Consider the following 26,072-nt stretch of genomic DNA (forward strand, 5'->3'; position numbering starts at 1 on the left):
CCAGAGTTATCAACATAGGAGGCTGGATGAGTTATGATGGCACAGATAGAAATGATGAAGTTTTAAGATTTAGGGGAAGAACAGAATCAATTTTTCATATGTGGAATTTGACATACCAGTGGATGAACAAGAGAGATATCCTGTATATAGTGGCGATGTTGGTATGACTTCAGAAGAGGGACCAGGACTAGAGATGAATCAATGAGTAATCAAGATTAAGTGATATTTGAAGCCATGTGGCTTCAAGTGGATAGGCTTGCCAAGGAAGAAAATAAAATCAGATGCTTTTTAATCTTTTTTCCTAAATAAGAAAAAGCCATTGTATCATGGGGAATTTTTATATCCTAAAGGAATGATTCGATTGTATTTTAAAATGCAGCTGATAATAGAAGCATCTTTGAGGATTTCTGTTCCAAAATATGCTCTCACTTAACATCTGGAGCTAGCATTTGTCTTATGAAGTGCAGTTTTTCAAACAAAGGAAATGCTCATTTGAGGAAATCACCCAGGAGGTTGCCTGAAGCCAAGTGAAAAAACAATAGGCTTGGCAAAACAAGATATATGACACCTGAAATTTCATTTTTTTCAAACCTAAGACTGCTAGATAGAATGTCTGTTGACTTATTGCTGTTCACTGTGATTGATGATACTTTTTACTCTGGTTTACTAGAAAGATCAGCCAACCTGATGTTCATATTTCTATGATTTGAACTTGATGGATGGATGAAATTTGGTGCTATGACTTTAGCTTTCATTTTGTTCTTACAAATGAAGTGTATGACAGGTGGACAGCTAGGTGGGCCAACTTTTTTCATGTCATGCTCAAAATTATGACACAAAGTAACCTGTAAAGGTCGATTTGGTTCTTTCTGATTCTATTTCCTTTTCTATCCATTTATACAAGTTGGTGGTGCTCATAATTATCTCTTGATGGGGAGGTTTTCCAAATGCCCTCTAGTTATAGATGATATCAAATCAACTTCTATGAAAACTAGAAGACTCCAGAATCTTTGAAGTTTAAATCTATAGATTTGAAAAAATTCCTATTAAGTTTTTGCTGTCCTATCAGAGTGCACTTTTTGACTTCATTATGGTCTTCAGAAATTCATCATCCTGCAAGACTGTATCACTTTTGAAGCAATCACTTTCTTGCCTTTGGGGCCCCCCTTCCCTCTAACTAAAGAGGGTTGAAGGTAGATATCAGAGAGTTCCTCCCCAAACCTCCATTTAAGAAGGGCTCCCAGCTTAACTGTCTTATTATCTCCCATTCAGGTGCCTTTCTCTGGACATCATTAGACTTCTGTGCTAGGTTGACTGGAATCCAGTAAATAGGCTCATTTAGGAAACTTTCCAGGATTAATATTATAGGAGCCCTATCCTCAAAGCAAATAATTTTTCTGGTGATGAGATTCTCTTTGTGCTGAGAATTTAAGGCTAATATCACATTGCCACACTTAATCAATGACCTGGGGTCTTTGTTTCCTCACCTAAAAATTTTTTTTTCTTTTTTTGGCTCTGAATCCTGTGATCCTACAGTCTTTACTCTTAAGGAGTTTGCAAATTAGGTGAGAAGTCAAATCTAATATAACATAACATAATACAAAAAAATGACAGTATAATAACATTGGATATGTATCCTAAACTAAACTCTAAACTTCTGTAAAAGGTCATTAATGTAGGCTAGAAGAATCAAGATAGGGTTTCTTAGCACTCTTTCTGTGGGAAAGGATGGCACTTATTTTCTACCGGTGAGGATAGATAGGAACTGAATAGGAAGAATTAAAGGGGAGGAATACATGATGGGAAGATCTGATTGATTAAAAAGTAAGAAGGAAGGCAATATTTATTTAGCACTTACTTGGTACCAGTGTGCTAAATGCTTTAAAAATATAATCTCATCTGATCCTCATGACAAACTTGGGAAGTAGATGTTATTATTATATCCATTCTACAGTTGAGGAAACTGAGGCAGACAGGATAAGTGATTCACCCATGGCCACACAGCTAGTCAGTGGCTGAAACCATATATAAACTTAATTCTTCCTAATTCTAGGTTTCACAAGTCACCTACTGCACCATCTACCTTGATGTGAGATAGCTCAATGAGAAAAGAGCAGAGTAACTGGGGAGTACTGGGAAACAAAGTTTGATAGGTAGTGTAACGATCAGGTGCAAGTAAGAGGATTTTTTTAGAACCTTGGCATCAGGGTTGAGGGAGAAAAAACATTGGTTGGAGAGCAAGGGATTCTGGGAAAGGAAACTGACCTGAGAAAGATCTACAGGGAATTCTTGGCCTTTTGAGCTGAGTCCTTGACCTGGCAAAACCTGTTCCTGAGCTGAGGAACCAAGAACCACCAGAGAATATCTTGTTCCTGCATTCAAGTTCTTCCACAAACCTATCTGTCTGATGTCTCCAACCACCTCTCAACTGAGAAGATATCTCAAACCCCAAAGGGTGGCTGCGGACTCACATAGGAGAGAGTCCAGCTCCCTTGCCCTTCCAGCCCTCTTGCACCTATCTATTTATAGATTCTTTAGGCCAGATAGATACATAAAATAATAGTGGGATTGTTTAGTTGGGGGGATGGGATGAAGAAACCTGAGTCTGTGATTACACACTGCTCAGGTGAGAGACCATGTAGGAAAAACATTAGGGTAACCAAACCCCCCTTTCCATCACCCAACCTACCTATAGATTCATCAATAAATCTTACAAACAACAGTCAGATTTGCCAAGCCTCTTGATTATATCTGAAAGGGCACATGATCCAAATCAACAGAGAGCCACCAGGACTATCCCCCTTTGAGGCAAAGCCTCCACCAGGGCTTGTCTCCAAAGCTTCTCTGTGCCAGAGGAACTGAGGCCATCCTTGGATTTAGTTGATAGGGTGACCTGTCTTCAACTCTTTACCACCGCTATCTTCAGGGAACCTCAATATACCTTGTGTAGTAACTGACAACTACCTCTCTCTTACGAGGTGGGGAGAGGAGAACAGAGGCTAATCCATTCAAGCTTTAGCTTTCTCCCTCATATACAGATTCTTTTCCTGAATCTCCTTGAGAACTCCACTGATATACCATCAAAATCAGTGGAGAGAACCTTCATCTTTACCTCAGTAACCACTATTCTTTACAGCAATGAAAGGTCAAATTATTCATTTCATTCAGGTAATTATTGAGGGGCAACTTTGCTCATTTCTTCGTCCTGGGAGGTAAGGGGAAAACAAAATAAACGGATTAGTCCATTCAGTTCAACAGTTAACTAAACCCTACATGCAAGATGGTGTGTTTGATGCTGGAGTTACAAACATGAAAAATGATACAATCCTTGGCCTCAAGGAGTTTACATGATAAGAGAGGATACAATGCATACCCCTATGACAATAGTGAAGGTTAGGTATTAGTTATACAAGTGATGGTGCTGCCAAAATTATACCCACTGATACTTTGGCTCATTCCTTTTCCATACTTTACATTAGGCAACTGGGAGTCACAGCAGTATAGAATAATGGACCCAGAGGCAGAAAGACCTGAATTCAAATCCTATCTCAGGTACTAGTTGTGTGACCCTGGGCAAGTCACTCAACCCTGTCCTCCTCAGTTTCTTCCTGCAAAATGGAAATAACAGTACCTACTTCATAAAGTTGTGAGGATAAAATGAGATAATAGTTATGATACACTCTATAAATATCAAAGAACTATGTAAACTCTTCATCATCACCATCATCATCATCATTTTTTTTCTTCCAGAAAGCAGAGGCTGGTCAAGTAATTAACTAACCTGCTTGGAAGTATAGTACACATTTTGGCCACCAACTGATGGGCCAGCAAATCAGCGACTATGTCAGATGATTGTTGTTGTTTTGTTTCAGTCATATCCAATTACTTGTGACACCATTTTGGAGTTTTCTTGGTAAAGATACTGGAAAAGTTTACTATTTCCTTCTTCAGTTCATTTTTGTAGAAGAAGAAACTAAGCAAACAGTGTTAAGTAGTTTACTCAGTGTCACACAGTTACTAAGTGTCTGAGGTTAGATTTGAACCAGTGAAGATGAATCTTCTTGACTCCAAAGACTGTGCATGACACCTAGCGGCTCCAACATCAGATTAGAGAGCACTTAGTCCACATGTACAGTTTTTCCTTATAACAGAAGTTCCCCTGACTACTCACTAGGTGGTGCTTTAACTACAGTCAATCCAATTTGGGGTTCTGATTCTAGAGCTATGATTTGGAATATGTTCAACGATGCCTCATCTAGGAAATGATCTCATTTCTGCTCTGACTCTTCATTTCTCATGTTTATATTCTGTCCTTTTCATTCAATCTCATTTGTGGAGTTGCCAACTACAAATGGTGTCATATGATAAAGAGTTTGGGGCAATAAGATCAGTTCTCCTCCCCCAAATCCTTCTCTAGCCTGTAGAATAGAAGAAAAATTGGGAAAATTATGAAATTTGCTCATTCATAATTGCACTGAGGAAATAAGCAGGGTAGGTGGGGCAAGAAATACTGGAATTAGTACCACTTCTCACCATGACTATGATTCACAGCATAGCCTATACCCATTCTGCTTCATTGGGACTTGTCTCTCTGCTCCATATAATTCTGTATGCCTTGGGTCCAAGGTGCTCTTTAGCTCTTCATAGTTCCCCACAGTTCTCCTGGAGCGGTCTCAGTTCTTGTTTTGTTCTGTTTTGCTCAGCTGCAGAGATAGTACCTGTGGGGCACCTCCACCATTTCAGCTGCTTTAAAGGAAAACTCAACCCAGAATTTAGAATAGCATCTCTTTTCTGCCCGAGGCCCATGAAACACCAGCTGACATAAATTTAAGTATTCTCAGAAATGTCTGACTGCCTGCATTTCCAGGTTCCCTGTACCTTATTCATCCTATACATTTCTGGAACACTTAGAAAAGACACACAAATAAGCAATTAAACAGTGTGGTGGATAAAGTGTTGGACCTGGATTCAGGAAGACCTGACCTCAAATCCAGTTTCAGACGCCTTTGAGCTATATGACCTGTAAATGAAGACATTTGAGAAGTGACAAATGCATTTGCAAAAAGAAAAGGAGCTCAGAACTTTGTGAAACGCCAATCAACTGAGATGGGGAGACAGTTCCCATGGAACCTTGGGGAAAAGCAGTTAAGAAGCTTCAGCTGGCTGAGGGGAATTCTTTCTCTGGCTGTTTGACCAGAAGGTGGAAGACAGACTACTCTCTAGCCATTCATAAGACTGTGAGCTGAAAAGACATTAGTCCAGAAGTAACTTGTAAGCATAGCTGTCAATATCTCCCCTAAGGAAAGATAATTTTGTTTTCTGAATTTTAATATATCTTGAAATCTTCAATCAACAGGATAACTTAGAAAATTTAGGGAGACCTGTTTTCCTCTCACCCCTCCCCTCTCCTTACCTCCTCTACGCAAAGAATAAAAGACCTTTTAGTTGAAGGATTTGATTGTGGGATTTGGTTATTAGGGGAAATCTTCAAGCTTAACATCAGTGAGGAGAATATTTCTAAGACAGTTGAAAGGGAACAGGAAGTAGTGTAGGGGGAGGGACTCAAGATCCAGTCTTTTCCCTGGCTTGCTTCCTGGTGTTACATCTCTAACATTTCCCCATTATCATGATTCCCCTAGTAAAATTATCTACTACAGACCCTGGGCAAGTCACTTAATACCAATTTGCCTCAGTTTTAGCCCCAACCTCCCAGAGTCGTTTTGAGGATCAAATGAGATATGTATAAAGTTCTATGCAAACCTTGATGTGCTCCATAAATGCCAGCTATATTGTTAAATAAGTTGGAATTAGAATATTATTATAGATGTATGTATATCACATATATTTATAAACTTTAATAGGGAAAGATCACTTTCAATTTAGGGGAGGGGAATCAGGGGAAGATGCAAATAAGAATTGGGTCTTGAACTGGTCCTTGAACAAAGTGAAAGACTTCAACAAGTAGAGATAGTTAAGCTTTCTATGGAATGGAAAAACAGCCTGCATCAATGCCTGGAGGTGGGAAAAAATAGGTTTAAATGGAGAATCAGCTAATATGTCAACATACAGGGAATTTATGTATGTGAAGGGTAGTAATTTGAAATTGACTGTTAGAGTAGATTGGACAAAGATTGTAAAGGAAACTGAAGAGCCAGATTGAGGACTTTGTATTTTATGCTAGAGGCAAAAGAGAACCACTCAATTTTTTCGGGGGGGGGGGAGGTGGGTTGGAAGAAAATGTGACATGATCAGACCTATGTAATATGAAGTTTTTTCTTTTTCCCTTTCCCTTTTTCTTCCTTCTCTTTCTTTCTTTTTTTCATTTTTTTCAGCTGTATAGAGAATGGATTGGAGAGTAGAAAGGCTGGAAGCAAGGAATCAGGAAGTTGCAATGATTCAGGTGAGAAGCGATGAGATTCTGAACTATTTTGGTGGCCTTAAAAGTCAAAAGGGAGGGGCAGCTGGGTGGCTCAGTGGATAGAGCCAGGTCTAGAGATGGGAGTTAGTGGATTAAAATCTGACCTCAGACACTTCCTATCTGTGTGACCCTGGGCAAGTCACTTAACCACCATTCCTAGCCCTTATTACTCTTCTGACTTAGAAAAATATACAGTATTGATTTTAAGATGGAAGGTGGGGGTTTGAAAAAAAAAAGCCAAAAGGAAGGGATTAAATTGAGACATATGAAGGGGGTAGAGTAATTTGGGACAGTTATGGGATAGTAAGGGCATGGGGTTAATTATTTATGACTAAAGTTTTGAAACTGGGTTGTTTTAGTTTGCCAGATGACTGAAAGTATCATGGTGCCATTAGCAAATACAAGGATATTGGTATGAGGCATTGTTTCTTTGGGGGGAAATGATATGTTCACTTTAGAACATTTTAAATTTCAGATGTTGGCAGATTATCCCAGTGGCAATATCTAGGAGTCAATTGGAAATTAGTCAACAGGAATAGAGCTCAAGGGAGAGATTAGGACTAAAGTCCTAATAGGAGAGTCATCTGTGTAATGTTGATAATTGAAGTCATAGGAATAGATGAGATAATCAAGGCAGAGAGAGGAGAAAGAAGAGAATGAGACAGAATTTGGCTGATCCTCATGTTTAAAGAGTAGTAGAAAGATGATGAATTGGTAAAGAAAACTGAGAAGTCAGCTAGATAGGAGATAAAATTAGGAAAGAAAAATATCATGGAAACCCAGGGAGAAATTGGTATGATGAATGAACCAGCAGTTCTAAATTCTATAGAAAGATGCAGAAAGATGAAGACAGAAAAAAATATAAAAGCTGACAATTGAGATCTAATAGACAAACTTAATCAGAGCACTTTTAGTAGTATGGCAGAGATAAAAGCCACATTTCAAGGATAGTAAAGAGTGGTTTAGTAGGGTGAAGAAGATTTGGATTTAGTAAATACAGTCTATTATTTCTAGTTTATTAGGAAATGGAGGTGAGAAGAGGGTAAATTCAGAGAATGATTGAGCAAAGAATGATTTTTTTTTTAAATGGGAGAAACCTATGCATGATGTGGAAAGAGAGATTAAAGATAGAAAAAAGAGATGAGAAATAGGATGAGGTTAGGAGAAATTTAGATAAAAGTTCCAATGTAAGGGGTTAGTTTTGGCAAGCCATCTCATCATCTGAGACTAGATAAAAAGGAAAAAAATTAGTGAGTATAAAATCATAGTCGACTTCCACTAGGGTGTTATCAATGCATCAAGAACATTAGAATATACTCATGAAATAGTTGAAGAAAACATGACAGAGTGCATGACTCTGTGCTTGCTAATGTGTGAGCCATATCAATGCTATTGGTTAGTGCTATAGTTCTATTTCAGACAAAAATGAAGGGCAATATGGGCTGTGAATGTCAGGGATGGCTTCATGGAGGAAGCTGAGCTTAAATTTAACCTTGAAGCTTGTAATAGTTTTGGATAAGTGGAGAAGTAAAAGATATTTCTGGTTGGAGGAGAAACATAAGCAAAGATATGAAATTGGAAATGTGGTATGGTTGGGGTTAGGCGAGGAAACCATCTTCCCTGATGTGAAACATTTGTGTTTTGGGTAAGTGAAGGAAGCAATGAATTGGATTCCTAGGATGAGGATATAATATGAAGAATGTTGAATTCTAGGCTGAGGAATCTAGAATCTTTGATGAACTACTGGAGATTCTTGGATAAATGAATAACATTGGAATTCATTTGTGATAGCAGAGGCACCAAGGACAGCGCCTATTATTATTCAATATCAAACACTGCTATCAATCTAATGCTCACTACAGCTGTCATGTGCACTACTTCTTACTAGAAGATTCTCTAGGGGATATCAACCTGTAATAGCTCCTATTGGCAGCTTCTGAAGCAGCTCCTGTAATCTGACCTTTTGTTCTTCTTGTGAGAGACAATCTATGCTTTTCTTATACTTTAAGGGGATTAGTGTGAATTTATCCAAATATATTCTTACCTTCGGATACTCCTACCACCTTATGAAAATTCTGTCCCCCTCTCTGATCCCTACTGTGTTTTAAGTGAGGTCATTTGCAAAAACTTCACTATCTACTACTTTTCCATAATCATATTAGAAACATCACCAATGTAGACAGTTTAAGTAATTTCCCAGCCCAGAAATCCTCCCCAACTCGGGCAGCTACCACACCCCATCCCCAAACTCCCATCTCAAGAGGGGTGGTCAAACCTAGGTATTCAAAGAAATACTACTCATGTTACTCAAATTCAAAACTTCCCACCCTGCAAGGTGTAGTTACTTGGAGTCCTGGAGTTGGGCTAGATAACAGAGATCGTGGCTAGAGTTATTAGACTCCTGCTTTTACTCATTTACTTTAGCTTCCCCCTTGTACCAGCTTTGCCTACTGCCACAGGGATTGTAAAACCTTTCTTACTGGTTTTATACTTGGACTCAGCTCATGTCCAGCTATATAGAATATATATTCAGTGTAACTTCTTTATCGTTATTCTTATTAAACAAGGATAACTGGAGGATAAAGCGCAGTCTGGATCTTTCTAATGCCATTTTATTTCCCAACTATTTTCACTAATCATGATCTCTAGGATTACAAAAATTACTGCCCCATACATACCCATTTTATATTTTAAAAGATGGATGGAATAGCCGAGGAATTTCAGCTAATCCCTATGAGAACTCTGCAAAGGCACCTACCTCTAAAACCATCAGTTGCTGCTTACATTTCCATTACCTGGCCCTTGGAGGGCTAATAAACCCGTGCCCTTGGCATGAGCACCATGTTTTTCTAATAAACAGCTAATTGTGCAGAGATAATGTATTTGAAACCTAGATCTGTCACCACAGTTGATAAACAAAACCAAGGACAATTGATTCCATTCCCAGCAAATTCCAAGTATTATTGCTTTACCTATGATAAGATAACTTAAAGTATAAATATAGGAGTGTCCTTTGGATCTCAGCTTTCAAAAATGAAGGTGTTGCTGTTTTTAGCCTTTGCTACCACATGTTTTGGAAGCCCTGCAGAATACTCTTCATTAAATAGGTATATGACATATTTTTAGAACTTTTAGCAACTTGGATGAATGACTGGTTGTTTGTATTTAATGTGATCATTTTTATCACCCTCTTTAAACAAAATCTGCATGAGTATTACTCTTAACAGTCTGATTCTAGAAAAGTAAATAGAATAAGGTATTATGAAAATGGGAGGGAAAATAGGTAGATTACTATACATAATTCCATATGTAGCTTGAAAAGCTATTTTGGTATGACAAGTGCATGATGTGTTGGATTTGGAGTCAGAAGGAGTGGGGTTTAAATCCTACTTCTAATGCAAGCTGTATGACTATAGGTAAGTCGCTGGACTACTCAGCTTCCCCATTTGTACAAGGGAGATAATGATGGATTGTTAGAAGTTTCAGATGAGATAATTATTTAAAATACTTTGAAAACCACAAACCACTAAGCAAATGCCAGTTAGTAGTCCAGATAATTAATTTTCTAAAATTGAGAAACTAATGTACTACACCTTACCTTTAAACATATATGGAGTATTATTGACTTTCTTTAAGAATTCAGAGAGCACTTTTGTATTTAACAGAGATTCTTAAGCTTTCTTGTGTCATATTCCCTTTGGTAGTCTGCTGAAGTCTAGGGACCTCTTCTCTTACAAAGGAAAATAATTATATTAAACAGTTTTATTTAAAAATAGAAGTTCATCATCTCAAGAATGAGAGCCTGTGAGAAATACCTCAGAGTCATCATTAAAGACCATCAATTCATCAGTTTTCACTGTGCTAAAGAGAGGTAAAATGTTGGATAGTAAAAAAAAATTTAATTCATAAGGTTTTAAAAAATTATAAAGAATTTGTCCTATAAAAGGATGAAGTATAAAATTATTGTTAGGTTTTGTGGCAAATGATAGGGAAAATAATTCCTATTAATGAGTCAATCTGGTGCCACGGCAGGAATATTGAACTTGGATTTTAGGAATAGGGGTTCTAATCTCAACTACTCATTACTATCTATGTGATATATCTGGGAATCATTTTTCCCCCATGTGTAAAATGTGGGGAAGAAAGGGTTAGGTTATATTATGTTCCATCTGAGTTTTAAATGCCATGATCCTACTATGTAAGTAAGAGAAGAAGCTCTTTCCAGAAGCAGCTACAAGAGTGGTAACATTTGAAGACACACTAGAAAAAGGGGTTTTCCTTGTAAATGCCAGGAGAATAATGAACAAAACTGATGGAATGGCTACACTCTAATGAATGACAGCTAGGTGGCACAGAAATTAGAGGACTGGGCCTGGAGTCAGAAAGACACATCTTCCTAAATTCAAATCTGGCCTCAGACACTTTCTGGCTGTGTGATCCTGAGCAAGTCACTTAACCTTGTTTGCCTCAGTTTTCTCATCTGTAACATGAGCTGGAGAAGGAAATGGCAAACCACTCCAATATCTTTACCAAGAAAACCTCAAATAAGAGCCCCAAATAACTGAACAACAAACAAATAAATGAATGATTATCAAGGAATCTTATTTTATGGGATGCCAAGTTTGGAGGAAAATTCTACAAAGGGCTTTAGTTTTGCCACAAAATATCTAATGAGTCAAGTAATTCAAATGATCAGCTCTTGTATCATAATGTTGATCCCTGTTAAGGTCTGGCAAGTTGAACTAAACAAATTTCACCTAATGAACCTGAATATGAGTTTTTTTCCCTTTTGAAATGTTTTGTTGAAACTCTTTTCCTTTTTCTTCCTCATAATAGTCACTTCCCAATGACTCCCTTTTTTCAAATTCTCCAGTAAACCTTCCAGGGCTTAGCTCAGTGCCTGGCACATGGTGGTCACTTAAATGCTTGTTGACAGACTAAATGCTTTTTGACTTTGTGACAAATAAATGCTACCAATTAAAAAAAAACATATCTCTGAAAATATGTCTCTTTCTGCTCTAATACTCCATCTGTAACTGGTGCCACATTCAGAGTTCCCAAAGTCTTATATTATTACTGTCCTTTCCATTATTATGGTTATTGTGCCAATTATTTTCCTGGTTCTTTCTCCCTTCTGTATAAGGTTGACAAAAATTTTCTGGAATTTCATTAAATTCTTCATATTTGTAATTTCTTAAGGCATAATATTTTAATTCCTATGTAATATAACAATTTGTTTAGCCTACTTCCAATTCGTAGGTATTTCTTTTCCTTCAAGTTCTTTGCTATCAGAAAAAGGACAGTTATAAATATTTTTGTATATATGAGACTTCTTTCTTGTGTTTGAGTTTCCTAGATGTATGTATTATCAGAAGTTTATTCAGCTTTTAAAAATGATTCTGAATTACATTCAGTGACTGTATAGTCTGGATGGTGTTACAGAGCTAGTCATGTCTAGTCCTTCTCCCCAAAGTCCTTCCAAATTTGGCCATTTTGTCTTTTGTCATTTTGTTAACTTGACTGGTGTTAGTTGAAAAATCAAATTTTGTTTTGACTTCAACTTTTCTATTAATTGGAAATATGGAGGTTCTTCCACATGGTTGTTGATATTTCTTAAGAAAAAACAACTTCCTGTTCATATCCTTTGACATCTATTAGAGAATGGCTCTTAAATAATTGTATTAATTTTCTGTGTATTTTGGATGTCAATTCTTCATTTGAGATATTTTTTTACTAACCAACTGCTTTTCTTCTAGTTCTACTTATGTTGGCTTAGATCATGTGAAAGCTTTTAAATCTCATATTATTTTCTATATTGTCTTCTATGTTCATCTCCATTCCCCTATCATATCTTTGCAAAGTACCTCCTTTAAATCTTCCCTAATTTTTAATTGTTATGACTTTTTGTTTATTAAGGTAATTTATCTATTTGCAAATTTGTATGATATGTGATTTAAGGTGTTGGTCTTAAGCCAATTTTTGCCAAACTACTTTCATATTTTTTTTCTAGTAGCTTTGATTAAATAGGGAGTTTTTTTTTTTTTTTTTGTCTCAGAATTTGGTATGCTTGGTTTTCTTTGAAGTGATGACTTGTGGAATCTTTCTATTTTAACTTTGCCCTCTGGTTCTAGTATTTCTGTGTAGTTTTATTTTTTGATTTGGTGAATTTAGTAACCAGTTTTTGTTTTATTGTGGCTCTCAATGGAGTTTATTTATTTTTTTCTTTCCTCCTTGAGATATATCTTCCTTCTTCTCTTCTTTCTTCCTTCCTTCCTTCCTTCCTTCCTTCCTTCCTTCCTCCTTCCTTCCTTCCTTCCTTCCTTCCTTCCTTCCTTCCTTCCTTCCTTCCTTCCTTCCTTTCTTTCTTTCTTTCTTTCTTCTTTCTTCTTTCTTTCTTTCTTTCTTTCTTTCTTTCTTTCTTTCTTCTTTCTTTCTTTCTTTCTTTCTTTCTTTCTTTCTTTCTTTCTTTCTTTCTTTCTTTCTTCCTTTCTTCCTTTCTTCCTTCTTCCTTTCTTCCTTTCTTCCTTTCTTCCTTTCTTCCTTTCTTCCTTTCTTCCTTCTTCCTTTCTTCCTTCCTTCCTTCCTTTCTTCCTTCCTTCCTTCCTTCCTTCCTTCTTCCTTCCTTCCTTCCTTCCTTCCTTCCTTCCTTCCTTCCTTCCTTCCTTCCTTCCTTCCTTCCTTCCTTCCTTCCTTCCTTCCTTTCCTTCCTTCCTTCCTTCCTTCCATTCCTTTCCTTCCTTCCTTTCTTCTTTCTTTCTTTCTTTCTTTCTTTCTTTCTTTCTTTCTTTCTTTCTTTCTTTCTTTCTTTTCTTTCTTTCTTTCTTTCTTTCTTTCTTTCTTTCTTTCTTTCTTCTTCTTCCTCTTCCTCTTCCTCATCCCTCCTGTTTTGTTTTTTGTCTTCTTTATTTGGTACTATTTTCCTTGCTTCCTTAGATAATATTAGAGGGGGATTGACTTAACTACCACCCCTAAGAATATACAATTGCCCTCTCTTTCTTCATATTCTTTCCAATTGTTTCTTCTGTGATGGCCCTATGTGGCCATCGCATGTGGCCCTATACCAAATATGTGGCCCTATACCAAAAAAAAATTATATACTACTGCAAAGATCCTACTGAGTACCTGATTGGGGTATAGATCCTGGCTTCTATAAAAGCTGAGGGGCAATTATTACATTTCCCTAACAAATGGAAAAACTGCCACTTCAAATCTGTGTGACCTTTCAAGGCTAGCCTCTCTATGAGCAGAGAAGCTCATACCCAAGTCTTCTATAGAGGGATGGATTTTTCAGCCATAACAGAGGTAGTATTGTTTGTGATCTATTTGAGTGCAAAAAGAATCTGTATCAGTGAAGATTCTTAATGGAGATTTACATTGGATGTAAATTATATGGTTCCACTGGCATTGGAGACTCAATGAACTGTATACTTATTACATTTATTAAATTACATGTAATATGACATTTATTATATAATGTACATATTATACTGTATTCCGAATTTATCTTGGTATATATGTGGTGTGAGATGTTGATCTAGACCTAATCTCTCCCATACTGTCTTCCAATTTTCCCAACAGTTTTTGTCAAACAGTGGGTTCTTGTCCAAAAAGCTGGAATCTTTGGGTTTATCATAGACTGTCTTGCTGAGGTCATTTATCTCAAGTCTATTCCACTGATCCTCCTTTCTGTCTCTTAGCCAGTACCAAATTGTTTTGATGACCACTGCTTTATAGTATAGTTTAAGATCTGGTACTTCTAGGCCCCCATCCTTCACATTTTAAAAATTATTTCCATTTATATCCTTGATCTCTTATTCTTCCAAATAAACTTTTTTTTTTAATTCAGTAAAAAAGTTTTTTTTTTTTTTTGGTATTTTGATAGTTATGGCACTAAAGAAACAGATTAGTTTAGGTACGATTGTCATTTTTACTATATTAGCTTATCCTCCCTATGAAGAGAACTATATACATACAGTTTGAATACCTTGAAAAGTCTGTGTAGGACTAGGGCAAAAAAATCCTAGATTCTGTAATCTCCTTGCTGTTTGACCTTAAGCAGACTTTTCTGAACTTTGGTTTCCTAGATAGCAAAATGGAGATTTCTTGAACTAGATGGCCTCAGCAGTCTCTTCCAACTCTATGACCCTAAGAGAAGGGAAAAAAATGGGATATATAAAAAAGAGTCTTCTTGTTGCTGGAAATGCTTATGTTATCTTGTGATTTTTTTTATTGGGTAGAAGAGTATTTCTGAAATAATTTCACTGAGTTCCACCTATGCATTTAGGATAGCACATTATGGATTTCGGTGAGTGAGTCATGGAATCATACTATCAGAGATTTAGATCTGGAATAGCACCTCATTTTACAGATGAGGAAAAACAAGCTCAGAGAGAAGTGATAGCGAGGGTCACACAGGTAGCAGGCTGCAAAGAGGAGGGTCTTAAATAAGATTTTCTGACTCTAAAATTCAGTACTCTTGGAAAGTGGCCAACATAAAATATAAATGTTTGTGCACAAAATTCGACTCTGTTCTTTCCTCTTTTATTATGTTCTACTCCTTAAGTAGTTTTTAAGAATATATTTGCCAGCAATAAACCAAAATTCAATATTGTATTTATTCTACCTGTGGTCTGGGAATATGCTGTGGCTGATTAGAAAAGCTCTTTAGTTTTTATATAAAACCAATTCACTGAACTCTAGCATGATGGAATCAGTGCCTCTTGGGGAAGCTGATGGAATGATGCTGCCTGCTTTTTGTCTATTGGGCTCCCGACTTCTGACAAAACATTGGCTGTAATAGTGCCTGACTCTTGAAATCATTTCCATTTGTTAGAGTCTGAATGTGTCAACATTTGTACTCTGACTTCCCCTTATGTTTTTTTCCACTTTATTTTTTAAATTCTCATTTCACTTTCCATTTTCTCTTGCTTTTTAAGAGGTCTGGTAGACACAGTACTAGATTTAGAACCAGAATACCTAGGAAATGAGTTCCAGCTCTATAATTTCTAGCTGGGTGACTTTGGACAGGTCATTAATAATAACTGACTTTTACATAATAACTTATGTACATTAGATCATTTGCATCTCAAACAGACTTGTGAAATGTAGACCATGTGGTTATTGCCAATGACCTTGGCCCCCTATAAAGACTCTGAGCTCATCTGAATAGACTTGATCTTGGGGGGATTGAATAACAACACCAAAAGGATCATTTGTCTTTCTTTAGTATGTTTTACCTCCATCTAGCTTTTACTTCAGATAAAGCACAGGTAGAGCTCATTTCTTGGTTTTCTCAACTGTGGATAAAAGCTGGAGGTAATAAATGAAAATCTGATATGGGACAACATTTTTATTATACCCCACAGAAAATGCAGAATATGCAAAAGATTCACAGATATCATATGTACATAAAGAAAACACAAAGGACTCAAACCTTAAACTTTCCTTAAAAGATAACCAAATTTTGAGAAGAAAATGTAAACATATATTAAGTATATACAAAATAAATATACAAATAAAAGATAATTTTGTGAAGAGGGCATGTGTAGGTTTGGGAGATTATCAAAGCTCTTAGAATATGGTGATAATTGGGCTAAACTTGAAAAGAAATTGGGGGAATTCTAAGAGGTAGAGGTGAGTAAGGAACACAATCCAGGCTAGGAAGAGTCTATGTGACCAGAGATGGAACATTATAAGTGAGGAACAGCAAGAAGATCAGTTTTTGCTGAATTTCCGAATGCATTTGACATTATTGTGCTCCTTTGATGACAGACGATTTTATTAGTGTCATACTGGGTTTGGGGCAGAGAAATAAGATAGTATACACTCTATTTCTTTCCTATGTTCTCCCTTCATTGAAGCAACAACTTGAATGTGAAGAGTAACAACTTTAAGAATAGCTTCCTCTGAAAGGAAAAAGAAAGGGGTCACTCAGCAAAGCCCTTTCACAGCAACATGAGAATAAATTTATGGTGTTCAACATGTGGGCAGTTCTCTGTGACCTTGTTCCCTTGGGGGTGGGAAGGTTTGGCTCTTCAAATACAACACTGAATGGCATGGAGAGGCATTTCATTATGTATGATAGAAAATTTAATGAGTAGAGTGTTGGAATGTTTACTAATTTCTTTCCCTCCTAAAATGACTTTACATATACTTTGAATTTATTTCTGACATGTAGATAGAATTCAAATCCCTTGAAGGCAACAACCATTTTATTGCTGACTTAGGGGAAAGAATGGTACAGTGGAAAGTACTCTGCCTCTAGAGTGAGAGGACATGGGTTCAGAACCCACTGATGATACCACAAATGTGACCTTGTTTTCATAATTTTATTCTTTTTGCATGGATAGGTAGTATAGGAGATAGAGAGAGAATTGAGTTCAGGAAGACCTAAGTCCAAATCCAGTCTCAGACTCTATTTGTATTACCTTAGGCAAGTCTGGCAGGGAAGCCAAGAAAAAGAAACACCAAATCATTTTTCCAATTTTGGGCAATTTAGGAAGACAGAAAGAGAGGTCTGTGGACAGTGGAGTGGGTGCTGGCCAGGAGTGTTGGATAGTGGAAGCAGCAGCAACAGGAAGAAGTAGTCCAATGCTAGAGATAGTAAAGGGACTGATCACTTGGTCAAAATAAATCTGAGGGGACCCTATATCAGCACTAGGAGCAATTTCTAGCCTCAAAAGTCAGCTTGCAGCTCTGTCACCCATTATCTAGTTCTGGGACACAGTTCCAGGGATGAGAGGAGTGGTGCAGTTGTGAGGGAGAAAGAGACCCTTCCTGGGTAAAAGTCTGAACTCAAACCAGGAGGGTAATGAATAGACATCTTCCTGGATCATAAATTGTGGAAATCAACAAAAACTTAGAGGCCTCCAGACTGATCTGTGAAAGCATCAGAATGACATAAAAGATAAAAACTCATGCCAGATATCTCTTCTCCATTCTCAGAGGTGAGCAAAGCTCAATTCTAATATAAAATTCAAAGTCAAGAGATAGGCTGGAAAAAATGAGCAAACAACAAAAATAGAACCTGACCATAAAAAGCTAATATGGGGATAAAGAGGCTCAAGGCACAAGCTCAACACACAAATCTCTAATCAGAACAAGCAAAAGCACAAAGTAAAAATACTTATTAAAACAAACCCAACAAGAATTCCTAGAAGAACTAAAGAAAGAGATTATAAAAAAATAAAAATAAATTTAAAATTCAAATGAGAGATGAAAGAAACATTGGAGAAAGAAATGAAAGGTATGCAAGAAAATTACGAAAATGAGATTAACAGCTTGGCTAAAGAGGTGCAAAAATACAAAAGAACACAATCCCTTAAAACTCAGAGAAAAATAAAAAGATAAAACTGAATGGACTTAACAATCTTTACATTACTCTAAGGGAAGATGATACATGTAATGCCTATGAACTTTAATATTGGTTTGACTGTTAAAAGGTGCCTACTTAGATGGTTGACTTTGTTGGAATGATCTCAAAAGAACAATGGAAGAGTGAGAAAGAGGCTTGTACTTAGAGAAGGAGGAGGAGAGGGAAAAAATGGAGAAAATTATCTTGCATAAATGAAGCCCATGAGGAAATGATTATACAACGGAAGGATAATAGCAGTTTAGGGGCAGGCAAGGCTTGAAGGGCACTCATCTGAACTGGTTCAAGGAGAGAAGAGCATACACACACACACACACACACACACACACACACACACAGGTGGTTATAGAAATTCATTTTCTGCAACAAGGAAGTAGGAGGAGAAGGGGCTAGAGGAGGGAAGGAAGAGTAGATTAAGGGTGGTGGTGGTCAGAAATTTAGTTCTTTCAGTCATGTTTGACTCTTTGTGACTGCATTTGGGATTTTCTTGTCAAAGATATTGGAATGGCTTGTTATTTCCTTCCCTAATTAATTTTATAGATGAGGAAATCAAGGCAAAGGGGGTTAAGAGACTTGCCTAGGGTTACACAGCTAACAAGGGTCTGAGGTAAATTTTGAAATCCTCTCTGAGCTCTTTCAGAATTTGTGTCCAGTTCATATTTTTCTCTTGGACTTTGAATGTAATTAGCTTTGCTTTCACTGTCCCCTTCTATGTCTATGCCTTGTTCTTTGTCTCCATAAAAATTCTCTATAGTTAGGTGCTTTTTTTTGGTTGTCTGCTTATTTCCCCAACCTTTTTATAGGTAGGCTCTGTTCTCTGGAAGCTTTAGTCCCTCCTTGAAGCTACCCTTAGCTTTATTTCTGGGTTTCTGCCAGTTTCAGGTCTTCCAAGATGGTATGATGACCTGAGGGCTCAGAGCTCTGAGACCTGCTGATTCAATTAACCCTTGAGACTGCAGATGGCTGAAATTCTCACTTAAGACTTGGGTTAAGGTTTTGGTCTCACTCTGGACTTGATTCGATTAGGCACAGCTCAAATTCTCACCTCAGACATGGGTGAAACTTTCCGTCTTACTCTGGGCTTGAAGACAGAAGACTGCCCTGCCCTTGAATCTTTGATGAGAGACTTAAGGGGTCCAGCTTTGTGTCCACCAACTACCCCTTGTCGAGACTCCTGGTCTCACTCTGGGCCCATACGAATCAGGCTGCTTCAGCAAAGACTGTCCTGGACTGGAATTCTGGACCCCAACTGCAGGTTTGCTTTGAACCTCAAGTGGTGTGGGTTGGTTGGACCTCTGTCTACCCTGGAAGGGTCTCAGGATCTGGCTATTAGTTTGGGCTCAGGTTCAGAACCTGGCACAGCAGATGTGGGGTGAGGGGTTGGGGCTTGCTCTTCTTGGCTTCCTCCTCACTCCTTGCCTCCTGCTGGCTGTGCTCCCCTCTCACCCCAGTACCCCAGATGTTCTCTGCCTACCTTTTAGGTTTTTCTCTTCCTGAAAGTTGCTTCACTCTGTTGGTTCTTTCACTCCTATATTTGTTTTGTGGCAGTATTTTAACCTTGGTTGAAGGGGATTCTCATGGTGGTTTTGAACTTCCCTGCTTCTATTCTGCCATCTTGGCTCCCTTGAGGTCAATTTTGAACTTGGGTTTCCAAGACTCTAGACCTTGGTGCTCTATCCACGGCTTAATGAATTCTTATGAAACTGAATTATGTTGGGAGACCTATGTTATGGCCCTGACTTTTCCACTAACTACATCAGTGATGTCCGGCAAATTGCTCCATCCCTCTCGGCTTCAGTTTCTTCATCTGTAAAATGATGAGTTTGGACCATATGACTTCTGTGACCTCCAATATGACCTCCAACTCCAAGCCTGTGATTATAATCTTTTTTCCTTCCAGATATGAAATAACACATGGAAAAATTTACAGAACAATCAGATGATTTTTGCCTTCAATTTCTTTATGTTTTTAAAGTTTAGGAAGTTCAAATACTAACCAAGAGTTTTTGCTGATCCTTCTCCTCCCCATAGCCATGGCCTTCGGTCTGTTAGCAGCTTTGATATTCACTCCCCTACATAAGTCATTGCACTGTGTTAAGAGATTCACTTGGATAAGGAAAAGAAAACTTGTCCTTAAGCAGACTCATTTCTTTTTCCAAGTAACCCGCATTGCACTTCTGAAACATTAATTACATTTACAAGATGCTAACAGAGACAGTGTTCAGAGGGCATCCCAACCTCATGTTTTAGGGATAAGCTAGTGCCCTTTTCGGAGTCAACTGAGGGTCTAATTGTGCTGTGCATTCCAGGTTTTTCATTTAATTTCTCCGGAGTTGCTCTAGATAGGTCACTAGAACAGCACCCTGGGCAAAGGCTCTAATCCAGGGATGCTAATCCTTCCTCATTTAAACTCCTACCTCCCTTCAGCACATCAAATCAAACTGTGAGTGTCTGTTCATTGCCACAGTAGCTTAAATGGTGATTTTAAGGGAAGAGTTCAGTTTTAGTAGCTTTCATGTCAATTGCCAGCAAGCATGAGTAGCACAGCACTTCAGTGCAATGTCTCCAAGGAGGGAACAGAATTCTAAATAGTTAGCACACAGCTGGATCCAGGCTGATTTTACAGAATGAGAAAAGGTGCATATCACAGTAAATCCATCAAAAGCTAGCAGTTATACACAGGTGGCAAAATGGTAGGAGCCAGCATCCTTAGAAAGTGTATTATACACTGAGAATAAAAACACATATGTAACTTAACAGAAGTGACAGATACATTTCTGACGGGATATGAATAACCCATTGTGATGATTTTACTATCATCATTTGAGGCTTATCATTTATATCTCAGAATTCCTCCCCCCGCCCCCCCATTATGGATTTTTCTGAAATGGTACTCCAATTTTTCTTTGAAGGTGTTTTTCTGTGGCATTGTCTTTTACTGTTTCTTGCCACTAGATGGAAGAAGTAGGTTGACAAAATGATTTTTTTTTTCCTGGTGTTATAAGATCAATTGAGTTTACCTTGGAACAGGTACCAAATTGGATTAAAAATCTTGACACTATAAGTAGTCCTGCTTCTATTCATCTTTTTTTCCTAATATTTTAAAAACTCAAGTGGTTTTATTATTGAACATTTGTGTTATATTTAATGTAATTTATTTTAACACACAAGAGTGTTGTAATGTGTTTTTTATCCTTCCTCCTTTATAGCCATCAGGATTCTTTGTCTATTCATCCTTATTCACTTTGCCTCGGATCATAGTTTGTGTATATTCCATTCTTCTCATTCTGATTCTTTCATTATTTCATAGAATTATTTTACTACTTCCCTCCTGACTTCACATTAGCCCATCTTCATTAAATTATTCTATCCCATTATATTAGTTTCCAAGTCAATTATATTAATTATACAAATTATATTAATTTCCAAAATTATTAATCATTTCTTTATTTTTGGACTTTCAAATTTCTTTCCATTAAAAAAAATCATACATAATGCTATGTGAAAATTTTCATTATCAGAAAGTTTTTGTGGTTACTATCTTTAAAAATGTTATATTTAAATTTTGTACAGATGTATTGAAATATATCATTTGTAAAACTTCTTTTTCTTTCCCATATTTTATAGTACAAGAATTTTCAAAAATAGTCATGGAAAGAAATTATTTGATGGAAGAAGGGAGGTAAGAATCACTGCTTTAGTTTTGTAGTTTTCAGTTGTGCCCCTTTCTTCATGATCCCATTCAAGGTTTTCTTAGCAAAGATACACCCTAGTATTTTTTTTTTCATTTCCTTTTCCAGTTCATTTTACATGTGAGGAAATGGAAGCAAACAGGATTGAGTAACTTGCTCTCTGGTTACACAACTAATTAAATATCTGAGTCTGGATTTGAACTTGGATCTTCCTAATTCAAGACCCAGTGCTCTATCCACTGTATTACCTAGCTGCCCAGAGAATGTAGAATAAAATAAACTACTTATCTTAATGTCAACTCAACTATTAAGTTTAATCATTTTTGCTTTTATAATCATTTAACAGCTGTGGTTTTTCCCTTAAAAGTATTTCTTAGCAAATAACTTTAGCAAGATCTAGTTATGCACCAGCCAGACTATGTCCTCAAAGATAACCCTATCTATTATTTTATTGATTTTTCAAGACAATTTTTTTTCAGTTGTGAGAAACTTGACTTTTCCATATACCAGCAAATCTACTTCAACTGCAACTGCGTATCAGCCTCGGTGTTTACAATATTCCTCCACTGGAAACTGAATGCTTTAATTTCCTTAGGTCAAATTCGATGAGAAGTTAACAAATTTGAAAGACGATAGGCTTTATCCTTATCCAGTTATTATGGGCCCTACAGCTGGATAGCTCTTCTAAATCACAATACCTTCATTTTACAGATGAAACTCAGACCAGAAGGGGAAAAATTTTGCCTGAGGTCAAACAAAAGTAATTATGGAGCAAAACTAGGACTTTTTACCATGTAGATTTAAGAAATTCAATTCAACATTAAATTGTAAGTGCAGATGATCAATAGGAAATTAGTAATAGGCCTGGAAATTAAGAGAAAGATTAGGCTAGAAATATAATTTGGATATCATCTGTTTAGAGATAATAATTGAGCTCTTAGCATCTGATGATAGAGTACAGAAGAGAAGAGAATCTAGAACAGAGCTTTGGGAAATGTCCTTATTCAGTGAGGTAAGAGAAAGAGTAATAAAAAATGGAGAAAACTCTCAGACAGATAGGAAGACAATCAAGAACCTGAAGAACTAAAAAATGAGACCCTTTACTGAGAGCTCCCTCTTCTCCCCTCCTCTTCTCACATTACTCAGTTATTTTTTGGTACTGTCTTCACCTTCAACCCTATCTCATGTGAATGGATTGCAATTCTCCTTTCTAAGGCAAATCCCTCTACAGGCTCAAATGATCCCAATTCCACCCTGTCCTCTCAACAGATTGCCCCCTCTGTCATTTTTAGTCCTTCACTTATCTTTAATTTTTCTTTGCATACTGATGGCTTTCCTACTGCGGAAACACATGTCAATACCTCTACCATCCTCATTTAACCCTTCCTTGATCCATCCATGCCTTCTAGCTAGCATTTATATCTCAAACAAACAAACAAAAAAAAACAGTGTCTGTGCTCAAGTAGCTTTCAGTCTAATGGGATGACAACATGCAGATGTGATGTACAAATCGGATGTACCCAGGATAAATCAGAGATAAATAACAGGGGGAAGACATTAGTATTAAGGAGGCTTGAGAAAAGCTTCTTTTAGAAGGTCAGATTTTTTGCTGAATTCTGAAGGAAGTTAGGAGGTAGAAATAAGAAGAGAGAAAGACAATTTCAGAGATAGTGGTAATGAGTGAAAATGTTGAGTCAGAAAATGGAATGTCTTCTGCAAGGAACAGCAAAAAGGCCATTGGATCAAAGTGTCATTAGATCAAAGACTATGTGTGTATGCATATGTTGTGTCAGTATGTATGTGAAGAGGTGGAAGTATGTTTTAAGAAAACTAGAGAAGGGATAGGCAATGCATTTTGAAGGGCTTTGAATGGCAAACAGAAAATTTTATAGTTGAATCTGGAGATAATAGGGAACCATAGGAGTTTATTGAATTGGGAGCAGGGGGTGATATCGTTAGATCTGTGCTTTAAGAGCACATTGACAGTTGAATGAAGGATCAACTGGAGTGGGAGATGAGGGCCAGGACCCAGGTGTTGATGCCAGTATCATAGGAAAGAAGGATGCAGCTACATATTATGAAATATTATGAAAGAAGAATTGTCAGAACTTGGCAAAAGATTGGATGGGGGAGTGGTAGTTAAGAGACAGTGAGGAAACTAGGATGATAGCTAAATTGTTAGCCTAGGTGACTAAGAGGATAGTGGTGTACCCTCAGCAATAATAAAGAAATTAAGGAAAGAGGAGGTTTAAGGAAAATAAATTCAGTTTTTGGCCATTTGGCTTGAGGTGCTCAAAAGCAAAAAAAAAAATGGACAGTTGGAAATGTGGGATGGGCCATCAGGAGAGATGTTAGGGTTCAGTAAGTAAATCTGAGAATCATCATCATTGGGATAATTGAATCTATGGGAGCTAATAGATGAAGATCAAGCAAAGGAAATTGAGAAGGAATGATAGGCTTCCTTCATCGATTCTTTCTTCTATGCAATCTTTCCTAATCTCCTTAGGTGATGATACCCCCTTTCATCTAATTATCCTATTTTAAAAAATCTATTTACCTGTGGCAGGATCTAAGAATAAAAGTTTCTTGAGGACAGTGATTTCATTTCTACATCCTAAGAATCTAACACATAATAAGTACTTATTAAATTTTGAATTATTCATTTTACCCTTCTTTTTGGTACTCCATCCTCTGCTCATTTGCTTTGTTTACATTTCCATAGGTCATATTTCATGTCTTTTTGTTTTGACTCTTTAGAAACTGTCTGCTATGTTTTGTATCTTTGCATAGTACTAGGCATTTTTTAGATACTCACTGGATATATGTATGCATATATTACATGTGCCATGTACCTAATGCTGCTATCAAATTAAAAACCAAGCAAAGATAGTGGCTAAAAATAGTTTTATATAACTCTTACCATGAAGGAATAGCACGCACACATACTCTCTCTCTCTCTCTCTCTCTCTCACACACACACACAGAGCTTTCCTGCAATTAACTGAATCCTTTAGAAACTAATGAAGTGATCATGGCTCTAGGGAGGTTAGGGAAAATGTTGATTTCACTTAATTTGAACAAGACTAGGGAAGCAAAAAATATACTGCATTTACCCATGCTATGGTATTTGTTCTTCTGTCTAATGCTGAAAGTTGGAATACGATATTATCACCACCTGGGACAGTCTTCCAGTGGCACACAGACCTGTAACTTTCCACTTCAAACCAGGGGATCAAGGATTACTGATGGAAGTGAGTGCTCCTTTCTTTGATGATCCTCTAGCACCACCTGGTGCCCCAGGCCAACCTTTTAATGGACTCTGGGAATATGAAGGTGAGAGATTTTCTCTTCTGAGATTGACAGTGAATGGTGTAGTAGTTTATGCCTGTAATTATTACTTTGGAAAGGTAGAGGTTGGTGGATCACTTGAGAACTAAACAGATTGGGGCATCTACACAAAGTTCAGCACCAGGGGAAGCCCCTGGGAATAGGAATAGGGATGGACCAGAAAGATGCCCAAATTGGATAAACTAATTCAGGTCAGAAATGGAGCAAGTCAAAACTTCTGATCAATAGTGGTATTTAGCCTATGAGTGGCTATTGCACTTCCAGCCTGGGCAAGATAGAGAGAACCAGGCAAATTGAAATAGAAGAGGAGGAGGAGGAGGAGGAGAGAGAGGAAATGAGAGGAAATAAGAAGGGAGAAGAGGAGGGAGAGAGAGATAGAAAGGAGGAAGGAGAAGAGAAGGGAGGGAAGAGAGAAAAGAAAGAGAAGAGAGACAGAGACAGAGATGGAGAGAGAGAGAGAGACAGAGAGAGAGAGAGAGAGAGAGAGAGAGAGAGAGAGGAGAGAGAGAGAGAGAGAGAGAGAGAGAGAGAGAGAGAGAAGGGACAGAGAGAGAGAGAGAGAGAGAGAGAGAGAGAGAGAGAGAGAGAGAGAGAGAGAGAGAGAGAGAGAAGGGACAGAGAGAGAGAGGGGGAGGCAGAAGGGATGAGTCTGGAGAGGAGAAAGAGAAAGAGGGAGGAGAAAGAGGAAGATTCAGTGCTGAGTTCAAGTTTAAGAGGGATTGCCTGTAAAGGATATGAGATCTTTTAGAAGTTCCTGTTTATGTATGACTATTTGTTAATTGCATAAAATGAGAATCTTTCTTGTCCAGATTATGACATGCAATTAGATGGGAAATGCATGGAGTTTGTCTACATATACACATACATAAATACACATATAGATATACATATATTTCTCTGTATATAAATACTCCAAATGGATATACTGAATTACCAGAGTATAGTCAGCTCTTTAAGGGAAGGGACTGTGATTTGTATTTGACTATATTCTAAACAGTATGAAAAATAATGTCCCATTTAGTAAATTCTCCTGAGATACAAAGACAGAAAGAAACAGAATATTCCTTGCCCAGAGGAGTTTATATTTTATTGGAAAGATTTGTTTAGTTGCTTCAACTGTGACCCACTTTGGTTTTCTGGGCAAAGACACTAGAGTGGTTGGTCATTTCCTTTTCCAGGCCATTTTATAGATGACTTAATTGAGGCAAACAGAATTGAGTGAGTTGCCCAGGGTCACACAGTA

The 26,072-nt window shown here is 37.3% G+C and overlaps 1 protein-coding gene across 1 annotated transcript in view; it reads left to right on the forward strand.

Moving 5' to 3' along the window:
• Window positions 1-1,376: 1,376 nt before the first annotated feature.
• The window catches only part of LOC100011172 (UPF0462 protein C4orf33 homolog), a 55,767-nt gene continuing 31,071 nt past the window's right edge, over window positions 1,377-26,072 (forward strand). The window contains exons 1-5 of the mRNA XM_007496345.3: window positions 1,377-5,271; window positions 6,333-6,400; window positions 10,195-10,289; window positions 21,417-21,471; window positions 24,634-24,814. Of these exons, the coding sequence (XP_007496407.1) occupies window positions 6,344-6,400; window positions 10,195-10,289; window positions 21,417-21,471; window positions 24,634-24,814 (388 nt within the window). The 5' untranslated portion in view covers window positions 1,377-5,271; window positions 6,333-6,343. The remainder of the gene's footprint in view (window positions 5,272-6,332; window positions 6,401-10,194; window positions 10,290-21,416; window positions 21,472-24,633; window positions 24,815-26,072) is intronic.

This window comes from Monodelphis domestica, chromosome 6, assembly GCF_027887165.1.
Source record: "Monodelphis domestica isolate mMonDom1 chromosome 6, mMonDom1.pri, whole genome shotgun sequence".
Taxonomy (NCBI): domain Eukaryota; kingdom Metazoa; phylum Chordata; class Mammalia; order Didelphimorphia; family Didelphidae; genus Monodelphis; species Monodelphis domestica.